Below are 27,300 nucleotides of genomic sequence, written 5' to 3'. Positions count from 1 at the left end.
TCCTTCGAGGGATGAATTAATGGATCATGTCAAGGATCTCACATTTAGAGTACAAAGGAAGGAAGACTAAGATCTAAAAACTGTGATTCCTAGTGTCCTCTTCTTAGCCCACTCCCTATCTACCCCTCCACTGCTGGCACCACAAAAGCTAAAGAGGGCCACCTAGCACTAAAGTCTGTATTGTATTTGGATCAGCTTTCTTGGTTCACCAAGGTCAAAGACTTCTCCCTCTAGTGGCCAACTCTGTAGGGGTGAACCTCTTGGTAGCTAGGTAGGTCCTTGGCAGACAGTCGGCCATACCTGAAATTAATCTAACTGGGTGTTTGCAGGGCACTGAGGCTGCCATCAAGAATCTCCATGCACTGAAAGGACACATGAACAGATATATCAAATGGCCACACATACAGTCCCGTGTGTGATTTCAGAAGCAGAGGATGGGCAAGATGGATCACTATCCTTTCTGATGCAAACAAACTGGGTTCAGTTTCTATGGCCATGCCTAAAGGTCCTTCACTCAAGACAAGAGGAAAACCAGTGAGAAGCAGTGAATCCTAGAATCCTAAAGTGAAGAGATGTCAGGGGTTCATCAAGTCCATGAGTTTTTAGCCACTGGTCCATGGATAGAGTTCTGGGGGCTGTGAACTTGGATGAGGAAAAAAATTATACCTTTATTTTCAGTAGCCTCTGGCTGAAATATAGCATTTCCTTCCCAAAGTGCTTAATTAATGTTTATTGACATAATTTGGAGAAGGGATCCAATGGCTTCACCAGCCCCATGTCTAAAAGTGGACTCTCAGTCAGGTGGTACAGTAGATAGAGCCCCAGCCCTGGAGTCAGGAGGATGTGAATTCAAATGCAAGCTCAGACATTTGATGCTAGCTGTGTGATTTTGGGCAAGTCACTTAACTGCGATTGCCTGGACATCTCCAGTCATCTTGCTTCATATCTGGTCACTGGACCCAGATGGCTCCAGAGGAAAAAGTAAGGCTGGTGACTTTGCACCGTCCCGCCCCCCCCCCCCCCCCCATCCAAGTCTTGTGCATGTCATGGCATCACCTCCCTGATGTCATGGTCTTCTTTGAGAATGAAGGACCAACAACAACACCATTGCTCCTGGTTCTGGTATCTGAGAGCCATTCAAAGCAAGGCAAATCCCCTTCTCTTTCTTTTCCTCCTCTCCCTTTTCTCCCTCCCTTCCTCCCCTCCTCCCCTCCTCCTTCTCCTCTTCCTTTTCCTTCCCTTCCTCCTTTCCCTCCTCCTCCTACTTGGGAAAGTCCTTCAAATACCTGAAGACAAGAGAAGAAGAGGGTGAGACAGACAGAACACAAGCCAGACACTCTCTGTCCCTTTTCTCTCCATCCAATCCGGCTCTCCAAGAGGAAGGCAAATACACTCAGTTGAGACTTTTGAAGGAGGAGGGAGGAGCAGATCTTTCAACCACTTCAGAGAGTCATTGTTTTTGAGAACAAGTCATTCTTTTCGACCTTTTTAGATGCAGTTCCAGGACTGGAGATTAAATACTATGTCCACACCCTTATCTATCTCTGCATCTATAAGCTATACATATAAATAAAATTATATCTAATATTATAATAATATACATATATAAAAGTATATATAACGTAATAATATAAAAGACATAAATAAAAGTATATATACTATATTATAATAATATAATATACATATATAAAAATAAAATTATATGTAATATTATAATACTATAATATACATATATAAAATAAAGCTATATAATTTATAAAAATATTTAATATATAATATACATATATAAATAAAAGTATATATGATATATAATAGTTACATCCTTCTAAAAATAAATAGATGTAGATATATATGATTATAAATATATAAAGGTAAAGATGTAGATTATAAAATAGATTGATATAGCTATAGATCTAGCTACAGATATAGAACTATATAACTTTAGGTATATGATTATAAATGTATACATATAGAGAAAAGGGTAGACATAGATTTTAAATATATATATATGTATGTATATTTATAGGCATAGATTAGATATAGATACCTCCCAAGATTAAAAGAGCTCCAGATAAAAAGTCTTTGGGGAATCTTACTATTATTATTTTTTTAATTACTAATTCTTGCTCACACTTTTATAGTACTTTAAGTCTCACTGTCCTGTGAGGCAGGGACTTTTATTTTCATCTTACAGGGAGAAAAACTAATTCTCCAAGAGGCGCAGTGACCAAGTTTCCCAACTTGTTCACATCTAAGGCCGCTCTTGGGGAAGACAAATGACAAAGGACATGATGAGGGTGCAACATCCCACCCTGCCTGGCTCCCCTAGCTATTTGCAGCTAGTTTGCTTGGTGGAGAGAGGCAGCTACTAGCGAGGCCAAGGTCATGAGTTTGATTGCTATGGGGTTGGGGGAGGCAAAGGTTTTGCTGTATTCTCGGGTTGTACGTTATCTTCCACTTACATTGTCTCCCAGCAAATGTCTATCCTTGGATATTTGAGCAGGCGAGAAGAAGGTTCAATGTCATCAGTTCCCAAGAGTTAGAACACAAAAGATTTATCTCTTTGGATAAAATGAGATAATATCTTATACATTAATATACTGTATTAAGTCTTTAATTAATAATCACCTAAATATATATATTATTTAATTATAAAAGGCTTTGCAAACCTTAAAGAACTAACTAACTAAATATATTATTATTATTATTACTATTACTATTACTATTACTATTACTATTACTATTACTATTACTATTACTATTACTATTACCATTATTATTTTGACACAGAGAGTCTGAACATGCCTGGCCCAAAGGCTTCTGCTGTCTGGCTGAGCTTTCCCTTTGATGTCACTTTAGGAGACAGGGATGGCCCATCCATATGCTGCCTTTCCCAGATATCACTCTTGCCTCCGTACTCTGGGGGCTGACGGGTTTACACACCAAACCTTCCCTTTGAGAAGAAGCCTGGAGTCATGAAAACACTACTGGCTGTGGAGTCTTTGGACCTGGCTCTGAATCAGCCCTAGCTACTAATTACTGGAATAAGTCAATTAAACTCCCCGGCTCCAGTTTCTTCATCTTAAAAATGAGGGGGGTTGGATTAAGTTGACAAAGATGAGAAAAGCCAAACAAACATTGCTGATACTGGAGAGTTTGGATCCCATTCTGCTTGTGTGTATCAATATACAGATCTCCTCTGACAGAGTATAAGTTCCATGAAGGCAGTGATGATTTGTTTCATTTTTGCCTTTGCAGGGTTCCTGGCTAATAATAACATAAAAGCTAATAATAATTATTATTATAGTTAACATTTATATAGCCCCCATTATGTATCAGCCATTACACTAAGGGTTTTATAATTATTAAGTCATTTGATCAACTCTGAGAGGCAGATTTTTTTTCAGGTTTGTTTTTTTTTTTTTGCAAGGTAAATGGGGTCAAGTGGCTCGCCCAAGGCCACACAGCTAGGTAATTATTAAGTGTCTGAGGCCAGATTTGAACTCAGGTCCTCCTGACTCCAGGGCCAGTGCTCTATCCACTGTGCTGCCCTCAGATGTTTTTATTATCCTCATTTTACAGATGAGAGAACTGAGGCAAACAGAGGTTCAGTGACTTGCTCAAGGTCATAGAGCTAGTTAGTGTCTAAGATTGGATTTAAACTCTGGTCTTTCTAACTGGGGGCAGGGAACTAGGTGGTTCAGTGGATAGAGCACCTGGAGGACTTGAGTTCTTACATATTAGCTGTGTGATCCTAGGCAAGTCTTTTCTCTCGTGTTTGCCTCAGTTTCCCCATCTGTACAATGGGCCAGAGAAGGAAATAGCAAACCACTCCAATCTCTACCAAGAAAACCTAAATCATGAAGAATTGGACACCACCGAAACAATCTGACAACAAACTTTTAACGGTAGGCCCAGCCTGGCTCTTTAACCTGCTAAGATTAATCAGTGTTGGTTGATTGACAGTGTGTCCCTGGGGAACCATGAGCAGGGTGGCATAAGGAGGAGTGTTGGGACTTGTAGGGGAGCTCCTGAGGTGAAAATTCCCTCCACCAATGTAAATCAGTAACTGTCCTGCTCTTCTCGGCTTGAACTTCCTGGGGTTTTGAGGGGTTACCTTGTCCACAGCCACGCAGCTAATGTGAGCCAGAGGCAGGATCTAAACCCCATGCTTCCTGATACTACAGGCAACTTTCTATTCATTTAGTTGGGGCTCCCCAGTAAAGCAATAACAATAATAAAAGTAAAAGTAGTTGACATTTGTACAGTTCTTTGAGATTAACCCTCAGAGTGTCCCCAAAAGTCTATTTTAATAGCTTAAAAATTGCACTGATTCTTTTTTTTTTCAAGGCAATGGGGTTAAGTGACTTGCCCAGGATCACACAGCTAGGTAACTATTAAGTGTCTGAGGCTGAATTGGAACTCAGGTCCTTCTGACTCCAGGGCCAGTGCTCTACCATTTTGCCACCTAACTGCCCTCGTACTATGATTCTTGTTTCTCACCTCAATAGAGCCTCACAATAACCCTAACAAGGCAGGTACCATAGTTTATGATGTTCCTTTTTGACAGATGGTGAGACTGGGGCTCGGAGACCTAAGGGAGATTGGGAAAAGTTAAGTGACTTACCCAAGATCACTCCCACAGCTAGTACGTGTCAGAAGCAAGATTTGAATCCAGGTTTTTTCCCTTTCCACTAAATTAAATCCCTTCCTTTTTATTTACCCTTGTAACCTGGGAAATGAGAGACTTCACAGGTCCTCCAATTGTTCCTCTGTAAAATGAGAGAGAACGGACTCCGAGGGTCCCTTCCAGCTTTGGCTCGGCATCATTATTCCATTTCCCCCCATCCAGTCCATTTTAAATTTCTTAACTGTTGTTGCCAGAGAATTGGGCCTGAGCATTTCTCACAATTTTCTTTATTTCCTGTTCATCTGTTGTTAATCCCTGCTTTTCATTTTTGAGTGGGTAATTTGGTTTCCTTCTTTCTCTCTGGCTTTAAAATCAAATTACTTAATGGTCGGTCCATCATTTTTAAAAGAGGCTCTTCTCTGGTGGAAGCAACAACTTTCATTTGTGTTTCCATCAGAAAGAGTGCGGGATTTCGGGTCAGAGGCCAGGGGTTTGCAAGCCTGCTCTGGCTGCCTGTTAGATGTGTGACCTTGAACAGGTCATTGAAACTCAAACTCAAACACTTAAAGCTTGTAAAGTACCTTCCTCCCAGCTGCTGCTTTACCTATGAGGCTTGGAAAGGTTGTGATTTTATGGATCACAGATTTAGAACCGAAAAGACCTTATAGTTGTGATTTTTTTGTAGTTGTGTCTGACTCTTCATGATGCCATTTGGGGCTTTCCTTGGCAAGGGTACTTAAGTGGTTTACTATTTCCTTCTCCAGCTCATTTTACAGATGGGGAAGTTGAGGCAAACAGGGTGAAGTGACTTGACCAGGGTTATACAGCTAGTAAAAATCTGAGGTTAAATTTGAACTCAGGAAGATGAGTTTTCCTGATCCATACCAACTATCAGCTGCATCACTTAGTTGCCCCAAGGCAGGAATTTCAGAAACAATCTAATCCAAACTCCTCATTTTTCAGTAGAATAAATTGAGGTTCAGAGTGATTAAATCCTTAGCTCAAGATCACATATGTATACATTGAGTTTGAACCTTCAACATATCACACAATTTCTCAATTCCCTTGGATCTAAAACTAGGTTGAAGAGACAAGGTGCAATCGCATTTAGAGAAGTAGCTCCCTCACCTGGGAGTAACCTGTACCAATAAAATCATAAACACCGGTCCTGGAATCAGGAGTACATGAGTTCAAATCCGGCCTCAGACACTTAATAATTACCTAGCTGTGTGGCCTTGGGCAAGCCACTTAAGCCCATTGCCTTGCAAAAACAAAACAAAACAAAAACAAAAACAGAAACAAAACAAACCAATGAAATCATAGATCCACTCCTTATGTCCTGTCCTCAGACTCCAGAGACTTGCCTAGGAATATGAAACTATAACGAATCAGATCTAAAACTCAAAGTCTGGTAGTATGGTGTCCCTAGATTTGGAGTTAGGAAGAGCTGAGTTCAAATCCAGCCTCAGACATCTCCTAGCTATGTGATCCTGGGCAAGTCACTTAACTTCTCCCTGATTCAGTTTGTCTCAATCTATAAAGTAGATACCTAGGCTTGCTGTAAAGATAATAATAAGAGATTTGAAAACCTTAAAGTGCTCTATAAAACTAGCTATTTATTATTATCATTATTATCATTATCATTATTATGGTTGTGAGCTGATAGCTCCAAGTTTGGTTTGTTTTCCATAGCACTAACCTACCATAAAAATCTATCTGCAAGGTGGAAGGACTCAAAATCTGGGTCTGTCAAGTGTAGATGGGAGCAGGAATAGCTATGGTTTGTAGCCTTTCATCAGAGCCCCCCTTTGAGGCTTCTAAGATGTCTTGGACCCATCTTAGTGAACTTAGAAGGGAAGCTAGATGCAGCTACAGTGGACAGAGTCAGGAAGTCTCTTCTAGCTGGGTTCAAATTCAGCCTCTGACACGTATTAACTGTGTGACCCTGGACAAGTCACTTAACCTTGCTTGCCTTAAAATTAAAAAAAATAGGTGGGGAGAATTGGACTAATTAGAACCATGCTAAAGTGAATGGATGGCCTCTTAAGGTAGTGAGTTCTTCCTAAATGGAGGTGTTCAAGTAAAGATTTGCCAACCACCTATCTGGCACAATGTGGAAAGAATGCATCAATTTAGAACATGGAATTGCATCTATGTACTGTGGATGAGGAAACTGAGGGCCTGGAAGGTTTACCGACTTGTCCAAGGTCACACAGCTCCTAAGTGGAAGAGGCAGAATTGGAACTCAGGTCTCCTTACCCCACAGTCCATACTCTTTGTTAGGGTATGAACTGGACTAGATGGATCTGACATCCCTTACAAACTCAGAGATTCTCTGACCCCCAAATCCAGCCCTCTTTCCAAAGCACCCCATGATTTCTCCTACAAGGCCAGGTTCTGATTTTCTTTGTTCTAAACCCACCTTGCCCTAGACCAACCAAACTCCCCGCCCCATACCTTTTCTACCACCCAGGACTGCAGCGGATGCACTCAAGTTCCAGGGCATTGGGTTGTTTCTGGCTGTCCACACACACTGACGCTATCAACAGCTCACTCCACATCACTGATTTCTGCCCCTTTGGGGTACATTCCGGGAAGTGAAATTACAGAGCCAAAGGGTATCCAAATGTAAGCCTTCCTTGCATACCAACTGGGGGGGGGGGTGAATCGTATCTCGGTTTTCCCAGGGCTCCATGTTCTGTAGCCTTGGATGGGGAACAGGGTCCTGCCATACATCACCGACTTCACGGACCACAGAACATCAGCCAGCCCCACCCCCACATCCTACAGGTGAGGAGATCATGGAGGCCAAGAGAGAGGAGGTGATCTGGCCAAGGTCACATAGGGCTAGAGGTGGGATTCAAAGCCCCCGCAGCTGTCTAAGAAGTATTCATAGTACACACACTCATGTACATGCACACACACACACAATATATATTCATATGATATACACACGCTCAACACACCCATCTACATGCACAATGAACATACACACACTTGTACACACATATACACTCATATATACCCATGCACACTCACACATTCATAGATACACACACACTCATAGTTTCACATTTGCACACACATACACCACTTACACACACACACAGACAATACACTCATATACACATACATTCACACACTCACACACACACTCACAGTCACGCATACACACACACATTCACACACCCACTCTCTTTCTCACACACACACACATACACACATGTTCACACACACTCACACACACAGACACAACTAGTCGCCCAGAGGAGGGAGGGTTTTGAGCTAAGCCGGACTGCTCAGGGAAGGGTTCAAGGAGGGGGTGGGATTGGAGGTGGTCCTGCAAGGCTGGATGCTGATATCGGCCTATTCAGGTAAATGGTGGGAAGGGCGTTTTGGTGAAAGTCCACCCATGTCTAGACAAAAATGATGAGCTTTCCCTGTTCTAGGACTTAAAACACCTACTAATAATCCTCTTCCCCCTCCCCCCAGCACATCTATCTCATTCACAAAGCACCTACTAGATGGAAGGGCTAGTGGAGACGGTGGCTACCTCTCAGTGGGATGGGGATCTCACGGGCATCCACCCCCTCTTTGCCTGCTCTGACTGAGGTCTAACCCTCCTCACCCCCTCCACCTGTCGTTCCCCCACCACCACAGAGGAAGGTGGATCTTCCCAGAATGAGCAGGCGGTCCATCTGTAGCATTAGCCATGGAAGCGAGAGAATTGGAGATGATCAGCCGGATCTGTGGGACTGATGGGTGTTTGCCGGGTCCCTCCCTGCCCGCCTGTCTCTATTGACTCGGAAACATGTGGGCCCGTTTATTCTTCCAGCCAGAGCCACACTTGCTGTCACCGTCTCCCAGCAACGCTATCTGCACGAGGGAGGGGTGTGTCACCCCGGGGAGGGAAGGGGGCCTTGCTCCACCAGGTTTGTCCCAGGGAAATGTCACCTGGGACAAGGCCATCTGAGCGTGGAGATTCTGCTTGTAATGAAGGGGCCCCTGCTGACTTGGGGGCACCTCCGACAAGGAGACCAGGACAAGTTGGTGTGCCGTCCCAGCAGACCACGACAGCTCCGTGTGCTGGGGGTGAAGCTGGGGGAAGGGAGGATGAAGAAGTGTCTACAAATGGAAGACAGTCCATGAGTTTGGAAAGTAGCAGGTCCAGAGCGTGTATGTGATGCAGCAGAAACCGTGATGGGTTGGAAGTCATAGGCTCTGGGTTCCAATCCTGACTTTGGACTGGACTTCAGTTTCCAAATCTAAATTGAACATGTTAGACTAGGTGACCCTGAGGGGCTCTACCTACTCTAAAATCTGGGAGCCTGGGGCCTTTGCCACTTCTTCCAGGAGGGACGGGGGGAAGGTTGTTCAGCAAAAGGGATTCAGAGAGATCGGAATGGGATGCTGGGATGGCAGATATGCACTGGTGGTGGCTAGTGTGCGGGGCAGGCTAGACCACCTCCAGGATCCTGGATAGGGCTATAGTCTAGCCTCTCTCTGAACACAGATGACCTTTCCACCAAGCCTCTAGAGCCACAGAACACTGAATTGTTTTTCCCTTTTTTTATCCCAAACCCTTAGCCCAATGATGAGCTAATAATAATTAGTAATAATATTTATATAATGCTTTATAGTTTACAAAAATCTTAACAATATTATCTCATTTGATCTGGGAGGTGTCCCATTTTACAGACAAAGAAACTGAGGCATTCAAAGACTAAGTGACTTGCCCAGTGATACACAAGCTAATGGAGTCTCCCTGACTCCATGTCCATCATTTTTTCCACTGTAGCACCTTGTTGCCTCTCTGTGCCTCAGTTTCTCATCTATAAGGGATCTAGATGGCCTCTGGGGTCCCTTCCAGATCGAAATCTAATTGAATATAAGATCACATATCAGGGAAGCAAGGAGATATGTCCCTCAGAAACAATGCATTTTTCCTTTACTCTCCCCCACAGACCAGTCCAAAGAACTCTGGACACTTTAGTCCTTTTGCCAGTTCTGCTATTAACCCTTCAGAGAAGGCCCTTCTGCAAAGGCCTAGCTTCTTCCTCCATTCTAAAGTTACTTTTCACCCCTTCTGGCTGCATCTTGTAGAAATCTTTTATGTCCTTTTCATCATTAGAATGTTTTCAAATTTTCATTGTGTCCCCAGCACGGAGTCGTTTAATAAATACTTGAGGATTGACAGTTAAAGGAGAGGCTTGAACAAACCCAAGGATTCCAACCTTCAAGAGTTGGGAGATGCTTTAAAGAAGATTGAATTTAATCCCTTCATTTTATAGAAGAAACTAAGACTCTGGGGCATCGAGGTGGTGCAATGGATAGAGTTCTGGCCCTGGAGTCAGGAGGACCTGAGTTCAAATCCAGCCCCAGACACTTCATACTTACAAGCTATGTGACCTTGGACAAGTCAATAACTCCATTGCCTCACCAAAAAACAAAAACAAAAATTGAAATTAAGGCCCAATGTCATCCAGAAGTAGCAGAAGTAAAATCAAAAACCAAAGCTTTAGACCACAATCCAGAGTTCTCTTTACCATGCCCATACTTGACTCCCATGGGAGCTTGGAAATTCTAGATTTTAGGGCTCATTCTCTGACTAGCACAGTTACTTATCTTTTCCTCTAATATGGCAGTCTTTGGAGGAGTAGACCTATGGTGTACTGGTAAATGTTTAATAATGGATTCTCTGAAAAAAAAAACACACCCTGCCCTTTTCAGTTTAATATGCTTTTTCAGATTTTCCTCCATCACTTTCTTAAATCTAGAAATCAACAGAATAATAAACCAAGTCCTGATTTATAATTTATTGATTTCTATGTAAATCTCACACTGAAAACTTTAAAATGAGTGAAGAGTTGGTTCTAGCACCAACCTGGGTGGAACCTAGCTCTGAATCAAAGTCATTATGCTTAAGGGTGGGGGGAAAGAAAAGGTGAGAAGTTACCTATCAGAGAACCCCAAGAGCAGAGTCTGGTAGGAAGGAGAGAAGAGGATGACCGGAGAATGGGTAAAATAGTTTAGAAAAGGCAAGAAAATGGTGTAGTGTAACACCTATGATTGGAACTTTCTAAGCTTCGGTTTCATCATCTGTAAAATCAAGGGTTGGGGACTGCAGGGTCCCTTTGATTCCTTCTATCTTTGCATCTAGGAGCCCATGATCCTTTTCCCTAATTTCTTGTTAACCTCCTTTCCCTACATTCCATCCACATTGGGTCCTGTAGCTATTATCAGGGTGGCAGGAGGGTGGCAAATCTCTGGACCCAGTCCCCTCCTTCCTCTCCTCTTGCTGCATTTCCCAAATTTCTTCTACCTTTTTCTCTTCCTTCATCTTCCTCTTCCCTCCTTCCCTACAGATGCTGCCACCCGCCCTCCCTTCCCTCACCCCAGTTTTCCTTCCAGAGCCAATCAGCCATCTCATTAACATCTGACATTTCAGAAACTTCCAGGCCCTGATGCCAAATCAAATCATGTCCCCCACGTGTCATTTCCTAACAAACTCAATTCCTCCCAGAGTGTACTCGCTTCAGCCCCGATGGCCTTGAATTCCATTTATAATTGAGATCAGACATCCAACCAGCCACTTCCATTTAGCTGATGGATTAGGAGCTGTGGACCTTCTGTTAACTCTCCCTCCCATAAAGAGCATCATGATTCCGTTTAAAGGGGACATGCCAACCATGCTTGGACCAGAGAACTCACATAATGCCTTCCTTCATTCTTATCCCTTCAAAAAAGAAAACAGTTTCTTGCTTTAGAAATCTTTTCCTTTGAGCCTGAATCAATCAACCACTCCTTTAGGGAGTTCAACATTTATGGAGCACCACAGAAATTTTTCTCACATTACAAAGGAGGAAACTGAGGTTTATAAATTTGAAGTAATTTAGACAAAGTCACACAACTCATAAGTATTAGAGGCAGAATTCATAGGATCTGACGATTACCTCAGAGGTCGTTAAGTCCACCTCCCTCAATTTACAAGATGAAGAAATCAGGACCCAGAGTTGTGAACTGATTTGCCCCAGATCCCAAGGGTCTTAGGGACAGCTAATGGATAGAGCATCGGACCCGGAGTCTGGAGAACCAAGTTCAAATCTAGCTTTAGACACTAACGTGACCTTGGGCAAGTCTCTTAATCTTACTTGTCTTGGTTTTCCCATGTGGAAGATGAGCTGGAGGAGGAAATGGCACATTACTCTGGTATCTTTGTGAAGAAGACCCCAAACAGGTCATGAAGAGTCGGACAAAACTGAAAAATGGTGAATAAATACCACAAGTGATAAACATCAGAAATTAGATCTCAACCCAGGTCCTTTGATCCTAGGACTCGAATTAGGGGAACAACTCGATAATTGCTTCTAGATGACCAGAATGAGGTCACCCGTGTGTGAGTTCATGAGAAAGACTTGTTCTTTCCCCACCCATCATGAGGTCCTCCACCCTCCACCCTCCAGACAAGAGGCTACTGTGGTTGATGAGGCTGATGACCTGTCACCTGGAAAATGTATACCCCTGGGTCACCCAGGGAGAATCAAGAGGGGCAAACAAGAGGGTACAAGTGGGTACAGGAGGCTTCCTACTGGAGTGGGAAGGGGAGTAAGGCAGAGGTACAGAGAAGAGACATCTCTTCATAAGGCAAAGTTGAATATCAGATGGTCACTGAGATCTAAATGTTCCAACATGCAAATAGACAATTATAGTAGATAGTTATAGAGTAGGTTAAGATTTGCAAAGATCTTTATATGAGCTCTGTCTCTGGACCTGGGGGACTTCTGCTCCCGGAACTAAATGAGGGGGTTGGACTGGGTGACCTCTGCCAGCTCTACCAGTTGGTGAGGCAGCACAGAACAGTGGGTTTGGGGGTCACAGGGGCCAAGTTCATAGCCTACATCCACCACTAAATACCTATGTAACCTTGCCTTGGGCAAAGCTCTCCCTGGGCTTCAGTTTCCTCATCATTAAAATGTGGAAATTGGTCTCAATCATCTCTGAGGTCCCTTCCAAATCTAGACCCATAATCCTACATCTCTCACAAGAAACAGGAATAAGAGTAAGGGTTATCCCCATTTCATAGATGAGAATACCAAAGTTTAGCTAGTTCAGTGTTGATCTGAATTCAAACTCAATTTTGTCCTCCTGACTCCCACTTCAGGGGTCTTTTCAGGATACCACAATGTTTCTCAGAATCATCGATGAAAAAACTCTTAGGATCACTTACGCCACCCTGCCCTCCCTGTTTTACAGGGGAAGAAACTCCACAGAGAGGGAAGGTAATTTGTCCAAAGCCACATAGCTGGCTCAGGACCAGTACCCAGGTCTCCTGGCATTCAATACAAGATTTTTTCTATCGTGCCACACCAAAGATTCTGGGTGGGAGGAGGTCTCTAGACCTATCCCCCATTCTAGCATCCCTTGCAGTTGTATCAGGGATATTTCTACCCTTCTCTACTTTAGTTGTGTTTAAACTGGTCTGAGGCTGCTCCACCACCCTCCCCTGACCAGCCTTTCCTGGTCACATATGAATGAAGCCAAGACACACAAGTGAGAACAGCTGTTGGCTGCAACTCAGGACCTTTCCCAGTTTCTCCTAGCCCAGAAACAGCCCAGGAGAGAGAGGGGGTACTTTCCAACTGACAACTGAGCTCCGAGTCTCCTTCAGTGAGTAGGGCAGAAGGACAAGAGATGCCCTGGCCATCATCAGTGGGACGAACCCAAGGTGGTCTGCCTGGACTTTGGGAATGGGTTAATAAATGACCAGAAGGAGCCTGGAATTCTTGACAGCCCAAAGAAGATAGTTCTAACACATCTTTGCCAGTCAGTCAAGGCCTCTAAGCATTCTGGGGATGTGGGGTATGGAAAGTGGCTTAATGAAAGGCAAGGATGGGAATGTGGATTGTGAAGAAAACAGATTAGGAGGGAGGATGATGCCACCATAAAGTGGTCCTGAAACCTTTCACTGACTGGCATTGCAGCTGGCATCTCCCAGAATCCTGCCTGGTGAGGGGAGAGGGCAGCAGGAGCAGCTTGTCTGGTTAGCCTGGTTTGGCCAAGGACCGAGTTCTCCAGGGAGGAAATATCTGTGATTCTTGGAGGAGTGGGAGGGAAGAGAAAAAATCAGCCTGTTCCACAACTCTATTGTCCTTTTCTGTCTCAGCCACAAACATTTCCTTGAACCTGGGTCCAGTACTGAGGCTGGGGCTGGGGCTGGAAGAATATGAGATGTAGAGGATGGATTGGTCCTTGCCAGTTCTGCCTCGCTTAAATCTAATTCACAGGCCATTCATGACATCCCCTTGTGATGTCACTGGTCCCCTTCTAGAAGGAAGGATGAATGACAACAATCCTTGCCTTCAAGGAGTTTACCATCCTCACTGGGGAGGAGCCTGCTCAGACCAGGAGAGTGACTGTTAAATTCTCAGCATCAGCATTTATACTTCAGCAATACTCCAAATCAGGTCTTGTCTACTTAGGGAAATAATAGAGAAAATGCAGATAAAATTTAGAAGTGAGAGCTTGCTTTTTGAAGTCATTTGTTAAACATTTCCCAGTAACAGCCTAGAAGAAACAGAGAATAGTGGAAAAAATATTTTTTTCTTTTTGGTTTTTGTAAGGCAATGGGGTTAAGTGACTTGCCCAAGGCCACACAGCTAGGTAATGATTAAGTGTCTGAGGTCAAATTTGAACTCAGGTCCTCCTGACTCCAGGGCCATTGCTCTATCCATCTAGGCTCCCAAAATATTTTTAAGTACTAAATTGAAGGCTTCAGGTAGAAGGAGTTAGATTTAGAACCCCATCCTTGTTTAAAGAAGTGAGGAGAGGTCCAGAGACATCAAGTGACTTGCCCCCAATCACCTAGGTAGTAAGGGATAAGGGCAGGATTTGAACCCAAGTCCTGCCTGGGATTTCTGTGTTCTTTCCACTACACTGTGTTGTCATAAGAAGGTAGAAAAAAGCAGTGTGTTAGAACAGAATATTCACTGGACTCAGAGTTAGGGACTGAGCATGCTTACTGAGCTAATTCCTTGGTAAGCATCACCCTGGTCAAGTCACTTCTCTTCATCCAAATCTCAGTTTCTTCCTCTTTAATATAAATGGATGGACCAGATGGCCTCTACCTCCTTCTACTCCATGACCCCACTCACTACTTGTGTGATCTCAGGCAAATCCCTTCAGGGCCTCAGTTTCCTCTTCTGGAAACTAGGGGATTAGACTCTTGGGCCCTGCCATCTCTAAATCCTGTGATCCTAAAAAACAAAGAAAGCCTCTGGGAGGAGGGATCAAAATCACATGAGATTTAAAACAGGGCCTTGGGGCTGGTAGTTGGGTTAAAGGTCTGGGCCTGCAGTTAGGAGCACAAGAATTCAAATCTGACTCAGACACTTACTAATGTGTGATCCTGGGTAAGTCATTTCACCTCTGCTTGCCTTAGTTTCCTCGAATGTAAAATAAGGATAATAATGGCATCTATCTCTCAGGATTGTTGTGAGGGTCAAAATGAGATAATAGTTATGATGTGATCAGCCTAGTGCCAATGGTGAACATTATAGATATGTTAACTAGGGTTGTTGTAATAGCATGAGCACCATTTGGGTAGCAGGTGGGAGCAATAGGGGAGCCACGTTCCCATTGGGAATGACCCCAATAACCATAAAGTCAGAAGGATTTCTGTCGAGGAAGCAGATGGGACTTTCTGGAGCTGGCTAACCCTTCATCGGCCGGATGTGGATTTCCCGACTTGTTGGATGGCCCAGGCTGCCACCTCTCACACTTCCAAGACTTTCTGTCTCTTCCTCTCAAGAGGGTGTATACTCTGCAAATGGGCTAGTCTTGATATGAGCCCAAACCAAGCAAAATGAAGGAAGGGAAATCAGAGCGGGTGTGTTAGGAAGGGAGAGGCAGAGAAGAAAAATCATTCCATGTTTTCCAAGACTGTCTACTTTGGGCCAGCCATGGTCTTGACTAACCTGAACCTGGAAGGGAGACCCAAGGAGCTGCCTGTCCAAATTTACAGACAACAAAGCTGAAAACTGAAAACATGGGGCTTGGAATTCAGACCAAGGGACAATCCAACTGCAGAAAAAAGGCCCCTAAGTGAGGGAGAAGGGGGCTGTTATAGCCATACTTCCTAGGCCCTAAGGTCATTTCAACACTGGCCTCAGAACCTGAACCTCAAATTGATCAGTGAGTCAGCATTTATTAGGCACTTGCTGTGTTCCAACCAGTACTTATTTATTAAGCACCTATTCCCTGCCTAGTTGGGGGCAGCTAAGTGATGCAGTAGATAGCACATCGGGCCTGGACTCATCTTTCTGAGTTCCAATCTGGCCTCAGACACTTACTAGTCCTGTGACCTTGGGCTAGTCGCTTTACCCTGTTTGCCTCAATTTCCTCCTCTGTCAAATGAGTTGGAGAAGGAAATGGCCATACTCTCTAGGATCTTTGCCAAGAAAACCCCAAATGGGATCAGGAAGAGTCGGATCTATCCGAAATGACTGAACGATATCAACATGCTAGGCACTGATGACAGAGACAAAAAAGAAGCAGAGTAGTTCCTGCCCTCAGGGAGCTTCTACTCGATCAGAAAAGATACACATCTGCATATATAAATATTAGGATTGGAACTGGGATTGGAATTGTGACTTCACTGATAAAAGAAACCAACTTTCTCTGCCTTACATAGAGTTAGAACAAGAATCCTTCACCTTTTGTGCATCAGTGATCGCTTGGACGGTCTGTCTTGTGACACCTAGGGATGCCTTCTCAGCAGAATTTGACAAATAAATAAGACAAATGCATAGGATCACAAAAGAAACTGATTCTATTGAAATATAGATATCAAAATACTAAAAAAAAACCCCTACAAATTCACAGATTACACATGAAGAACCCTTTTCTTGGAAGGTCACTTTAGGGACCTTCCCAGAGTCACATGGGCAGTTCTTCCTGCACCCAAGGTTGCATCTCTCCACAACACATAAAATATCTATAAATGAATGCTAGATTTTTTTTTGGTTGGGGGAGGCATTCATGCTTCAGAGCTGTCTCTGGAGCTTCCTCTCATCTCCCACTTCCCCCCCTAAACTTCATGCCAATCTCCATCCTCATTCTGGAGGGCCTTTTTCCAGCTCCCTCCTCTTTCCATAAGGATTTATAAGGCACTATTTCTGGTCTGATTCCCACGGCTTGCTTGGCCACAAACAGGCTGTTCCTATCTTTAAAAAAAAGGAAAAAAGGCAAAAAAGAAAAAAAGGAAAGAATCCATTCTCAGATCAGGCTCATGAGGAAGCCTTCACAGAAGAGGAAGAACTGACCCCTGCGGCAGCCGGAAAGAAGCAGAACTCTGATGGCCCTTACAGAGTTCACCGAGTTAGGGCTGGAAAGGCACTGAAAGGTCATCTGTTTTGATATTCATTTTACATTTGAGGAAACTGAGACCAGGAAGGTTTTAAGGGACTTGCCCCAGGTCACACAGAGGGTAAGGTCACTTGTGCTGAAATGGATGAAGTACTGACCTGAGATCAAATTTAGCCTGTGTAACCCAATCATTTAACTTCCACCTGCCTCAGTTTCCTCATTTGTAAAATGGGAATAATAACAGCACCTAATTTGGGAGAGGGGGAGGGAGGGAAAGAAAAACAAGCCAGAGAAAGGAAAGGCAGCAAGGCAAGGAGGGACTCAGGTGGGCATTATGGGCACTCAGTCTATTCATGCCACCCACATGGTAGGAAGAAAAAAACAGTCTTGAAGGAAAAGAGCAGATGGTCCAGCCTAGCCTTGGGACTCAGCAGCTTCACAATGGTTAGAGACTTCTAAGAAGTAGGGATGGAAGGCCAGGGGCAGGAGAATGAATGCTGGGTCTGGGGTCTGAAATGGGTGGACCTGACTTTGACACTCCCCCGCCACCCCCACCCCCTGCCTTGCCTCAACCACTTACTAGTTGTATGATTTTTAGACAAGTCACATCCTTTTGCCTCAGTTTTCCCATCTGTAAAAGGGGGACTGGGGTGAACTAAGTGACTTCTGAGATCCCTTCCAGCTCTAGATCTATGCTCCTATGAAGAGAATCCCAGCAGTCCTACTCCAGAACCTTCTTCAAGTCTTCTCTTTCCATCTGGCCTCCTGAGCCTCCAAGCAACTTGGTGAATGGACTTCGGTGTTCACTTCCTGACTCCGATGCTTCCTAGCCGTATGACCCTGAGCAAGTCCCATCCTCAAGTTTTCTCTTCAATAAAACGGAGCCAAGGGCTGCTGGCAACATAGACTCTGTCGATCACACACACACACACACACACACACACACACACACACACACAGACACGCACAGACACACACACACACACAGACACACACACACACACACACACACACACACACACACACACAACCCCATTAGGCTGTCAGCTTGCAGAGATCTGGGATTGTTGTTACCTTTCTCTCTGTTCTCATCACTTAGCCTTGTTAGATATCTTATAAATGTTTGAGATTGGATGACTGATCCTCAGAAAATGGCCCAGAAAAGTTCTTTTTCTGGTCTAACTCAAAGTCCCCTTGCTTCCCCTGAGGTCCATGTCCTCTCCCTGGCCTTCTCTAGAGTTCCCAGCCCACCGGTCCATCCCAGGTAAGAATGGCACTTCCAGGCCCAAGCTACTCCCTAACAACTCATGTCAGATGAGCTCCCTGGACACGGCTCAGCCCGGAGACAGATTGGCCAGAGCAAACAGAGCTGCAATCAAAGAGCAGGCTGGACCCTGACAAAGTGGCTGTAATTTGGGGGAGCAAATATTTGTTTTGACGTTCAAATGCACCTCCAGAGATTATTTGAAGAAGTCAAAAAACAACAACCCCCGGTGTTCCATCTCCTGGCCTGCCTAAGCTGGCAACAGTCGGTCCTTCCGGTAACAAGGAGAAATGCCTCCCACTTTCCTCCTCACTATCAAAATAATTTTGGTCCTCAGCTTGACTGCCACCTCCCTCAGCCATTGCTAGACAACCTACAGCCACAGAGAGAAGGGAATACTTCTGAAAGAAAGAGGGAGGGAGGGAGGGAGGGAGGAAGGAAGGAAGGAAGGAAGGAAGGAAGGAAGGAAGGAAGGAAGGAAGGGAGGAAGGAAGGAAGGAAGGAAGGAAGGAAGGAAGGAAGGAAGGGAAGAAGTGAGAGAGGGAAGGAAGAGAAAGGAGGGAGGGAAAATTGAGGGAGTGTGAGAAAGAGGAAGGAAGGAAAGAAGAAAAGAAGGAAGGAAAAGAGAGGGAAGGAGACAGGGAACATGTGTTTATGATATATCATAACAACACAAAAACTCCGAAGAACCTAAAATGTTGAAGTTTCTCTGAGTCTTACAGGTGGAAGGGTCCCAGAATGAGGGATCCCGAGTGGAGGACACCAAAAACATTTAGTCCAAGCCCTCATTTTATAGAGGAGGAGGCAGAGGCCCTGAGAGAAGAAGGGCTCCTCTGAGTTCACAGGCCAGCCTAGCCCCCTGCATGATTCCCCACTCTGGGTCCATGGGCCTTTCCTCTGTGATCGGCAGCCTCTCCCAGAAGTCTTCTCTGACTACTTGAGACCACTTGCCCTTGACTGAAGTGCTACAATACTCAAGACTGTCACTGAGTCTAGAGCTTCATTAAACCCTTATTGTATCAGACAGCTTGCTGTCTGTCAACCTACTTTAGTTTTATAGATGGTTTTATGTCTTTCACACACTCCTGATCATTTCCTAATAACCACCATTTCCTTGAAGTAAAGGCTTAAGTAGAATAAGAACATCTGACAGCACATGCACCATTCTGCTCCAGCAGCCCCCCACCTCTCAACCAAGTATGTCGAAGAAATTTGCAAAGCAATTTGATTAAAGAATATATAATCAGGAGGGCAGTGTATTTCATCATCATTCTCCCAGGTTCAAGGTGGTCCCTCTATATAACTCTTTATTCCCCAGACTTTAAGCTCCTGAAGGGCAGAGATCACATGTGTTCTTGGTACACCTCACTCACACTCAGCTAAGCTAACAGTAGGTGTTTAGTAATAGTAACAAAGTCAATGTGAATATCATGCTTTATGGTTCCAAAGCTCTAAATAGAACATCACAACTTTCCTGTGGCAGTGATTTGTATCCCCATTTCAGAGGTGAGAAAATTGAGGCTCAGAAAGGTCAAGTTTATGATGCTCCTTTAGTATACTAACTCAGACCCTGACCACAGACTCCCTAACCCAGACCACAGGCTGACCCTGAACCCTAATCTGATGCCTATTCTTAACCACAGGATGATCCGACTCCCAGACCCTTAGCCTTAGCCAGAGCACCATCCCTATCCAAGGCCACAGACTGATTCTTAGCTGCCCACTTCAGGGGGAAGTGCCTTAGGGCTGCTCCACCAGAAGAAGGAAAAACCAGGTACCATCCTGAGGATGTATCCAGGCAGCAGCATCTTTCACTGAGATTACAGAAATCACTCTTCCCCTGCTCTCCCTAGCAAGGACCATCCAAGCCAAACTGCAGTCCTCAAGGAGATGAATTCATTGACCCAGAGCTTCAGGGCTTAAGCTAGCTGCTTCTGTGTGGGAGCCCCAGGGGAAAAGAAAGAGAGGGAAGGGCAGATCACGGCTGCGGGGGGCAATGGGCCATATAGACATGTGTACACACACACACACACACACACACATACTGTCTGATTTGTCTCACTTGGGTTGGTCTTTTTCTTTGTCCTCAGCTCCAGGTAGGTATTGTTCTGCCAGGTCACTGGCCTAGGTAGGATCCTTGACATCATCTAATTACTGGGAATATATCCCATAGGTAGCTTAGTGGATAGAATCCTGAGCCTGGAGTCAAGAAGTCTCATCTTTGTGAGTTCACACCTGCCCTCAGACACACTGACTGACTGATTGAGTGATCCTGGACAAGTCACTGAACCCTGATTGCCTCAGTTTCCTCATTTGTAAAATATGCTGGAGAAGGACATGGCAAACTCTCCAATATCTTTGCCAAGAAACTCCCAACTGGAGTCACAAAGAGTTGAATGTGACTGAAAACTACTGAAAACAACGACAAAAGGTACCCCCCCTTGCTTAAATCCTATAATCCTAAAATTACCACTGCTCCCAATTTAGCAGCTAATAAATTGGGTGTGAGATGACTTTTTTCACAAGTCACAGTGAGAAAAACCATTTAGTCACCAAAACCTTCCAGATGGGGTGGCACGAGAAAAGGGAAATTGTGAACACATCTCTTGTTCTCTGATACCTTTATCTGTCTCTCTCCATCCTTCTTTTCTCATGTTTTCTTCTTTGTCTGTCTTTTATTTCTCTTACACACACACACACACACACACACCATTCATACTCTCAGCTTCCAGAACTGTCAGTTAGTTATCAGTGAGACCCCATCTGCCCGCCCTTACTCAATGCATGAATAAACCAGGAGGTCCATTTCCCACTGAAGGGTAGTAGTCCGTCATTGCTAGTCTCCCCTCCAACACAGTCTCGCTGTGGAGAAGGGGGACAGGATATTCCTCCTTAAAGCCTCGTGGTTCTGAGACCCTCATGGCCCTGTGTCACTTTCAGCTTTACACCTCACTGGCTCCTTTCGCTCTGTCTAACTCAAGTTAAACGTATTGTGGTGGGCCTCAGCAGGCAGGCCTGGTGAAAGAAGGGCTCTTAGGTAGCCTTTTGCTATTCAGGACCGAGCTCCTGGGAGATCAGTCTGTCTCAGGAAGGAGCCGTATGGGGAGAGGGGGAAGGGGAACAAATCAGTGCAGTGCAAGGGGAAGAATGACAAAGATGAGTGGGGTCCGACACTTGACTGCCATTCTATCTAGGCTAGAATCCTGGCTTGGCCACCTACACATTGTGTGACCTTGGGCAGGTTACTCAACCTTGAAGACCTCCATGTCCACTCCTGTCAAATGAGACGGTTGACTCAGGTAGCTTAAACCAGGAAACTATAAGTTACCCAAATCTCTGGGTCTCTGCTATCAATTGAAGGGGCTAGATTTTCTGACTTTGGAGGTCCCTGCCAGTCCTACATCTTTGCTCCTGATGAAATGGAAATGTGGTTGGTTTGCTTTCCACGTAGGTGAACTTTCCCTCTACAGTCCGTTGGGACCTACCTCCTCCAAAGTAGCACGAGCACATGGTCATAGAGCATATGGCGCCGTTGACCTGGCTGGTATGAAGCTTCATCCAATTCTCTTCTGAACCTGTTTTCCCACAGTCCCAGGCAGTTGCTTTTTTCAATTGTCCCTTGCAGCATTCCAAGCTGGGCCTGATGCCCATTTTCAGCTACAAAGGCAGCTGGGCTTATAGTAGAAAGGCTGCTGCTAGATATGGAATCAGGGAGACCAGGGATCTAGATATGACTGCAGAATTCATTCGCCACATGGTCTCAGTTTCCTCATCTCTAAAATGGAAACAACAATATTTCCACTACCTGATTCACAAGGGATTGCGAGGGTCAAAAGAGAGAATGAACATGAAATGCTTCCTAAGCTGTTAATCACTGAATAACTTCCAGGCTGAACAAATGGTGGAAAGAATTTGTTTCATAGGAATGAGGTTGGTTCATTTCTATCTTTGTCTCCCTAGCACAGATTGCAGTACCTTGTACATGAAAGGAGTCTTAATAAATGGAGATGAATGAATGAATGAATGATATGGAGTTGAGGGATCTAAGTTAAATCATGGCTCTGCCACTCACTAGTTTAATGACTGTAAGTAGCTCCCAAATATCTCTGATATTCAGTTTCTAAACACATAAAATGGGAGTAATAACACTTGCTCTCTTAATAGATGCCTAATGAGTGAATGAATGATATGGAGTTGAGAGATCTAAGTTAAATCATGGGTCTGCTGCTTTCTAGTTTAATAACTGCAAATAGGTCCTCGAATTTCTCTGCTATTCAGTTTCTAAACACATGAAATGGGAGTAATACAGTTGATTTAGTAATCATCTAATTTAGTAGTCATCCAATCTACTTTCATTTTCAACCTAATCTCTCCATGCCTCAATTTCCTTCTCTGTAAAAATGAGAGGGCTGAACTAAAGAAGGGTGTGGGTTGGACAGGGGCTCAATAAAGTCCAGAAGTCCCTTTCAACTCTACATCTGCGAGGAGGCTATGATAAGAAGTTAAATGATTTACCCACAGTCATATGGTTAGGAAAGGACAAAGTCAGAATTTGAACCAGACTCTCTGACTCCAAATCCAGGACTCTGATCTGAAAACCTTAAATGCTGTGCAAATATGAATCATTATCATCAATAACAAGGTTCATCATCATTCCATTTCAAATGTTTGGAGCTGTGAACAGTATTTTCCTATTTCATGCCTAAGGCTGAGTGGCACCTCAAGAACATTGTGTCCAATGCCATGCCTTTCGTTGGGAGAACTCCCTCCATTATACAGATAGGTACCTGGTCTTTAATTTAAGAGTTTTAGATAGTTGTCTAGAGTCACCCAGCCTAGGTCTCAAAATCAGGATTTGAATCCATGTCTTCCCAACTCCAAGGCCAGCCAAGCCAGAATTGCCTGTGTCCTAGCTTGCTTTCTATTCAGAAGGATTGGGTGAATGTAACTGAATCTAGGGCCATTTTGTGTCAAAGCCAGCCCAGTTCCATGCTGAGCTCCCCACCATCCTGGGCAGCTCCCCAAAATCTTTGTGAACCTGAACCACATTACTCAAATGGCACCATGTTAATGGCAAAAAATGTCCACAGAAGACCACTGAACCTTCCTCATCATCTCTGAGTGTCCTCGGGCCAGCTTGGGACACTCAAGGAGCAGCCTGGGAATTTCCCTTGACCCCAGACATATGTCCCAGCTCATCTCCTGGGGATGGGTCATTAATCCCCGCCGTCTTGCCAACCGCACACACCAGCCCTCTCCATAGTGAAGCCCCAGCCAGGGCTGGATCTGCGGGTATAGGCAAATAAACTATGGAACCAAGAGGAGTTGGATGCAATGCGTGGAGGAGCAGCAGGACTCAATGTGGCCATTGTAATCATGTAATCCCCTTCCTCCCCTCTGCTTTTACAAAGTCCATCTCCAGCTTCATTTAATCTTCCCTGCCCCATAAAGGGAGCCCAGGGTGAACAGCCGCTGGCACGAGCTATGTAAAATGTGCCAAACACTTGGTCTGATTTGATCTTCACAACAATTCTAGTAGCGCAGGGGGCATTATCCCCATTTTAATAGGGAGGAAACAGGCCCAGAGAAGGTAAAGGATTTGCCCAAAGTCACACAGCTAGTTAGTGGACCCAGGTCTTCTCTTTATAAATTCAGTGTTCTTTTCACTGACCAGGATGCCAATACAACATTCACAGAGGTGGCTCAGTGTGCCGGACAAAGAACATCGGCACGGGGAGACAACTGACTGAGTTCTAATCCTAGTTCTGCCATATCCAACCTGATGACCATGGGCAAGTCACTGAGCTTCTTAGCCTCAGTTTCCTCATCTGTAACATGAGGGGGAGTTGTACTAGCTGGCCTCTGAAGTTCCTTCCAGCTCAAGATCTAGGCAGTCTTCCCCAACCTCTCGGAATCCTAGGGCCTTTTTTTGGTGATTTATTTCCTTTTTAACCTATATTTAGTTTGCTTCATATACAATTGCTTGCTGACTCCCCAGTTAGATTGTAAGCTTAGGATGGAGCCTGGTATGCAGTGATAGCTGTCCTTCATTTTGAAGAAGACCATGACATCATGGATATGAAGCCATGACAAGCACGTGAATTGGATTTGAGTGATGGGGGGCTGCACTAAGTCACCAGTCTCACTTTCTCCTCCAGAGCCATCTGGGTCCAGGGGCCAGATAGGAATCAGGACAATTAGAGATGACTCCGGCTGTGAGACAATCAGGGTTAAGTGACATGCTCAAAGTCACACAGCTAGTAAATGTCTGAGGCTGGATTTGAACTTCCAGCCTCCTGACTCCAAGGCCAGTGCTCTATCTACTTCGTCATCCAGCTGTCCTACCTGTAAGGTATATAGTAGGGGCTTAATAAATATTTCATGAATGAATTGAATGATCTGTTAAAGCCCTTAGTCTCAATGAGCCTCAGTGTCATGATCTGTAAAAATGAGAGGCTGGAATAGATGACTTTTGAGGTCCCGTCTAGCTTGAGATCTGCGATTGTATGATTGATACCAGAGTTTTGTAACCTCCTTTATTGAATCCATTTCTCCTGTGAACCTTTCAGGCTGTTAAGGATGGTGGTGGCTAACATTACACCCACTTTACAAATTAAGCCGATAAGCCCCATGGTATAATGGATAGAGCATTGGGATCTTGAATCCCAGCTCTGCCATTCACTACCCATGTGACCCTAGGCAAGTCTCTATCTGCCTCAGTTTCCTCAAATGTAAAATGGGGAATATCATAGCCCTTAGTTTGCAGGGTTGCTGAGGGAATCAAATGAGTGCTTGGCAATCAATAATTGCTTATTCCCTTCCTCAGTAGGGTGCCAAATCCATAGTAAGCAAATGCTTTATAAATGCTTGCTGAATATTGACTAATCGACTCCCCAATAAAACCTGAAGGAGAGAAGTAATACCTCAATCCAGTCAGAAAAGTCAGGTTGTGCCTGGGGAAGGATGGCTGGAGTCTGGCTCATCCTCCTCTAAGTAATGCCTCTCAGTCTGGGGATGCCCCAGGGGCTGGTGGGACTTGAATGGCCAGATAGAAGGAAGGATCCTGGTCTATTTGGCCAAAGTACACAGAGGCAACAGTGGTCTGAACCCTGTTGAGGGAGGTGGAGAACCCCTGGGATGGGTGGATGAAGCAGCCAAGGAGAACAGAACCCTGGCTTTGGGGGGTCCATGAGAAGAGAAAGGGGAGGAGGCTCAGGGTCACATTGTGGGGGAAGGAGTCCTGTGTCCTTTTGTCTATAGGGAACCTCAGTTTCCTCATCTATAAAATGAGGATAATATCACTTCCAGGAGAATTGTGAAGAGCAGATAAGACAAAATTAAGAACATTGTAAACCTTTGAGCACTATAAAAATGATAGCTATTATTTTTTTATCATCATGTCAACATGGTTCCCCTCTCCCAGAACTCAGATCCATCCATTCTAGGGGAACATTTGACACAGAGAGAACCTCTCCTTTTATACCTCCCCCGTGTCCAGAGCAAGCATTAGAGACAAGGAAGCTAGTTCTAGGAACAGCTCCCCCCTCAGACCCCCTTCCTACCCTAATGTCCCAGGTCCCGGAGAAACTTCCTTGCTAATTATCAAGACTTGTTCCTTCTCCATTACAGCCCCAACGCATTCCCTTGTGCCTTAGACACACCTGGGTTCCACAATTAAACTTTTTCTTCACGAGGCCAGGCTTAATTGGTTTCCATCTCTGGAGCTGTCAACCTACCTGGCGGGCCCAGCTGTGCCCCTGCCGACGTCTCACCCACTGGGACAAGGGGAGACGGAGACAAGATGTTGGGCAGCCTGGCTCCGGAGTCTAACAGTAGAAATCTTTTCCCGTTCTCCTCCCCCTCTGCAGACACTGAAACCGAGTCACTTACCTTCATGGTTGGGGGAGCCGTGAGGGGAGGGGACAGAGGCCGGTCTGGGATGGTCACATCTGTATTGTTGGCTAGATCCTGTTTCCTGAAAAGTCAAAACATGTATGGAATCAATAGCTATTTGTTCAAATGCCTCCCTTCTCTCCCCTGGGGAGGGTTAGACAGAATGACCCTGAAGATGAGGGGGCCAAGAAAAGATCATGACGGTTCACCAGTTATGAGAATCTGGGGAAGGGTGCTCAAAGGGGTCTGGGCGACATGTCAAGGAATTGGTCACTTTGTGCCCCTGTCTGAGGGGGCAGCAGGCCCCATTCAGGAGTCAGAGCCTACCGGCCTTGGAGGCTGCAGATTAAACTCATCTCAGGTGACTCCCCTGGCAGGATGAAGGAAGAGAGAGGTGGATAAATAGAGTTTCGTTTCCATGGCAACACATTTGCGACAACTTTCCTCCCTTCTCCCCGCCTCCAATAATAAACACACATATACAACCCCACCCCCCACTTCCCATCTGGCGCTTGCTATTGATCGGAGTGTTTGTTCATGCGTCTTCATCCCTGGATTCAGATAGGATGTGAAGTTGGCTTAGGGTGAGATGACCCCCACATCAGCCAGGGTGACACAGCGGGACCCTCAGGAGAGAAGGGAATGGATGGGGGCCTGCAGCTTTATCAGCCAAGGCATGGAGGAGGTGGGAACCAGGGAGCCTCCCGGGAAGGCCCGTAGCTGGCACCTGTCCCAACGTCCCTGCTCTCCCCTCCCAAGAGGAAATATTAGAGACTCATAGAATTAATCAAAAGGGCCCACAAGAGCAATTCTCCCATTTTACAAACTTAGAAACTGTGACCCAAGGAAGTTCCAGACCCTGCTCAACGTCATGCAGGGAGTAGGCCTCAGAGGCAGGTCTTCTAACTAGGATGAGACTAATGATACACCACCAGATGTAGTTGGTTGCTCTGTCCATTGGTTGTTTTATTGGGCAACACCATAGTGAAGAATGACCAAACAATTTAGAGTTATAGAATGTGAGTTAGAATTCTGACTCTGCATGGCCTTGGGTCAGTCATTTGATTTCTCTATGCCTCGGTTTTCTATCTGTAAAACAATTAGAGGCACATACTGACAATTTCTTGTTGTTCCCCCCATTAGGACAAGA

At 44.8% G+C, this 27,300-nt stretch overlaps 1 protein-coding gene across 4 annotated transcripts in view; it reads right to left on the bottom strand.

Annotated features, from left to right (window-relative positions):
• Positions 1-27,300, bottom strand: part of RAP1GAP2 (RAP1 GTPase activating protein 2) — a 271,689-nt gene that overhangs the window by 82,660 nt on the left and 161,729 nt on the right. For all 4 annotated transcript variants that reach the window (XM_074189228.1, XM_074189229.1, XM_074189227.1 and 1 more), the window contains one exon: positions 26,148-26,232. In XM_074189228.1, the coding sequence (XP_074045329.1) occupies positions 26,148-26,232 (85 nt within the window). The remainder of the gene's footprint in view (positions 1-26,147; positions 26,233-27,300) is intronic.

The sequence above is a fragment of the Macrotis lagotis genome, chromosome 5 (assembly GCF_037893015.1).
Source record: "Macrotis lagotis isolate mMagLag1 chromosome 5, bilby.v1.9.chrom.fasta, whole genome shotgun sequence".
In the NCBI taxonomy this organism is placed as follows: Eukaryota; Metazoa; Chordata; class Mammalia; order Peramelemorphia; family Peramelidae; genus Macrotis; species Macrotis lagotis.
The sequence above is the reverse complement of the archived record's forward strand: the minus strand, read 5'-3'. Positions and strand labels throughout refer to the sequence as shown.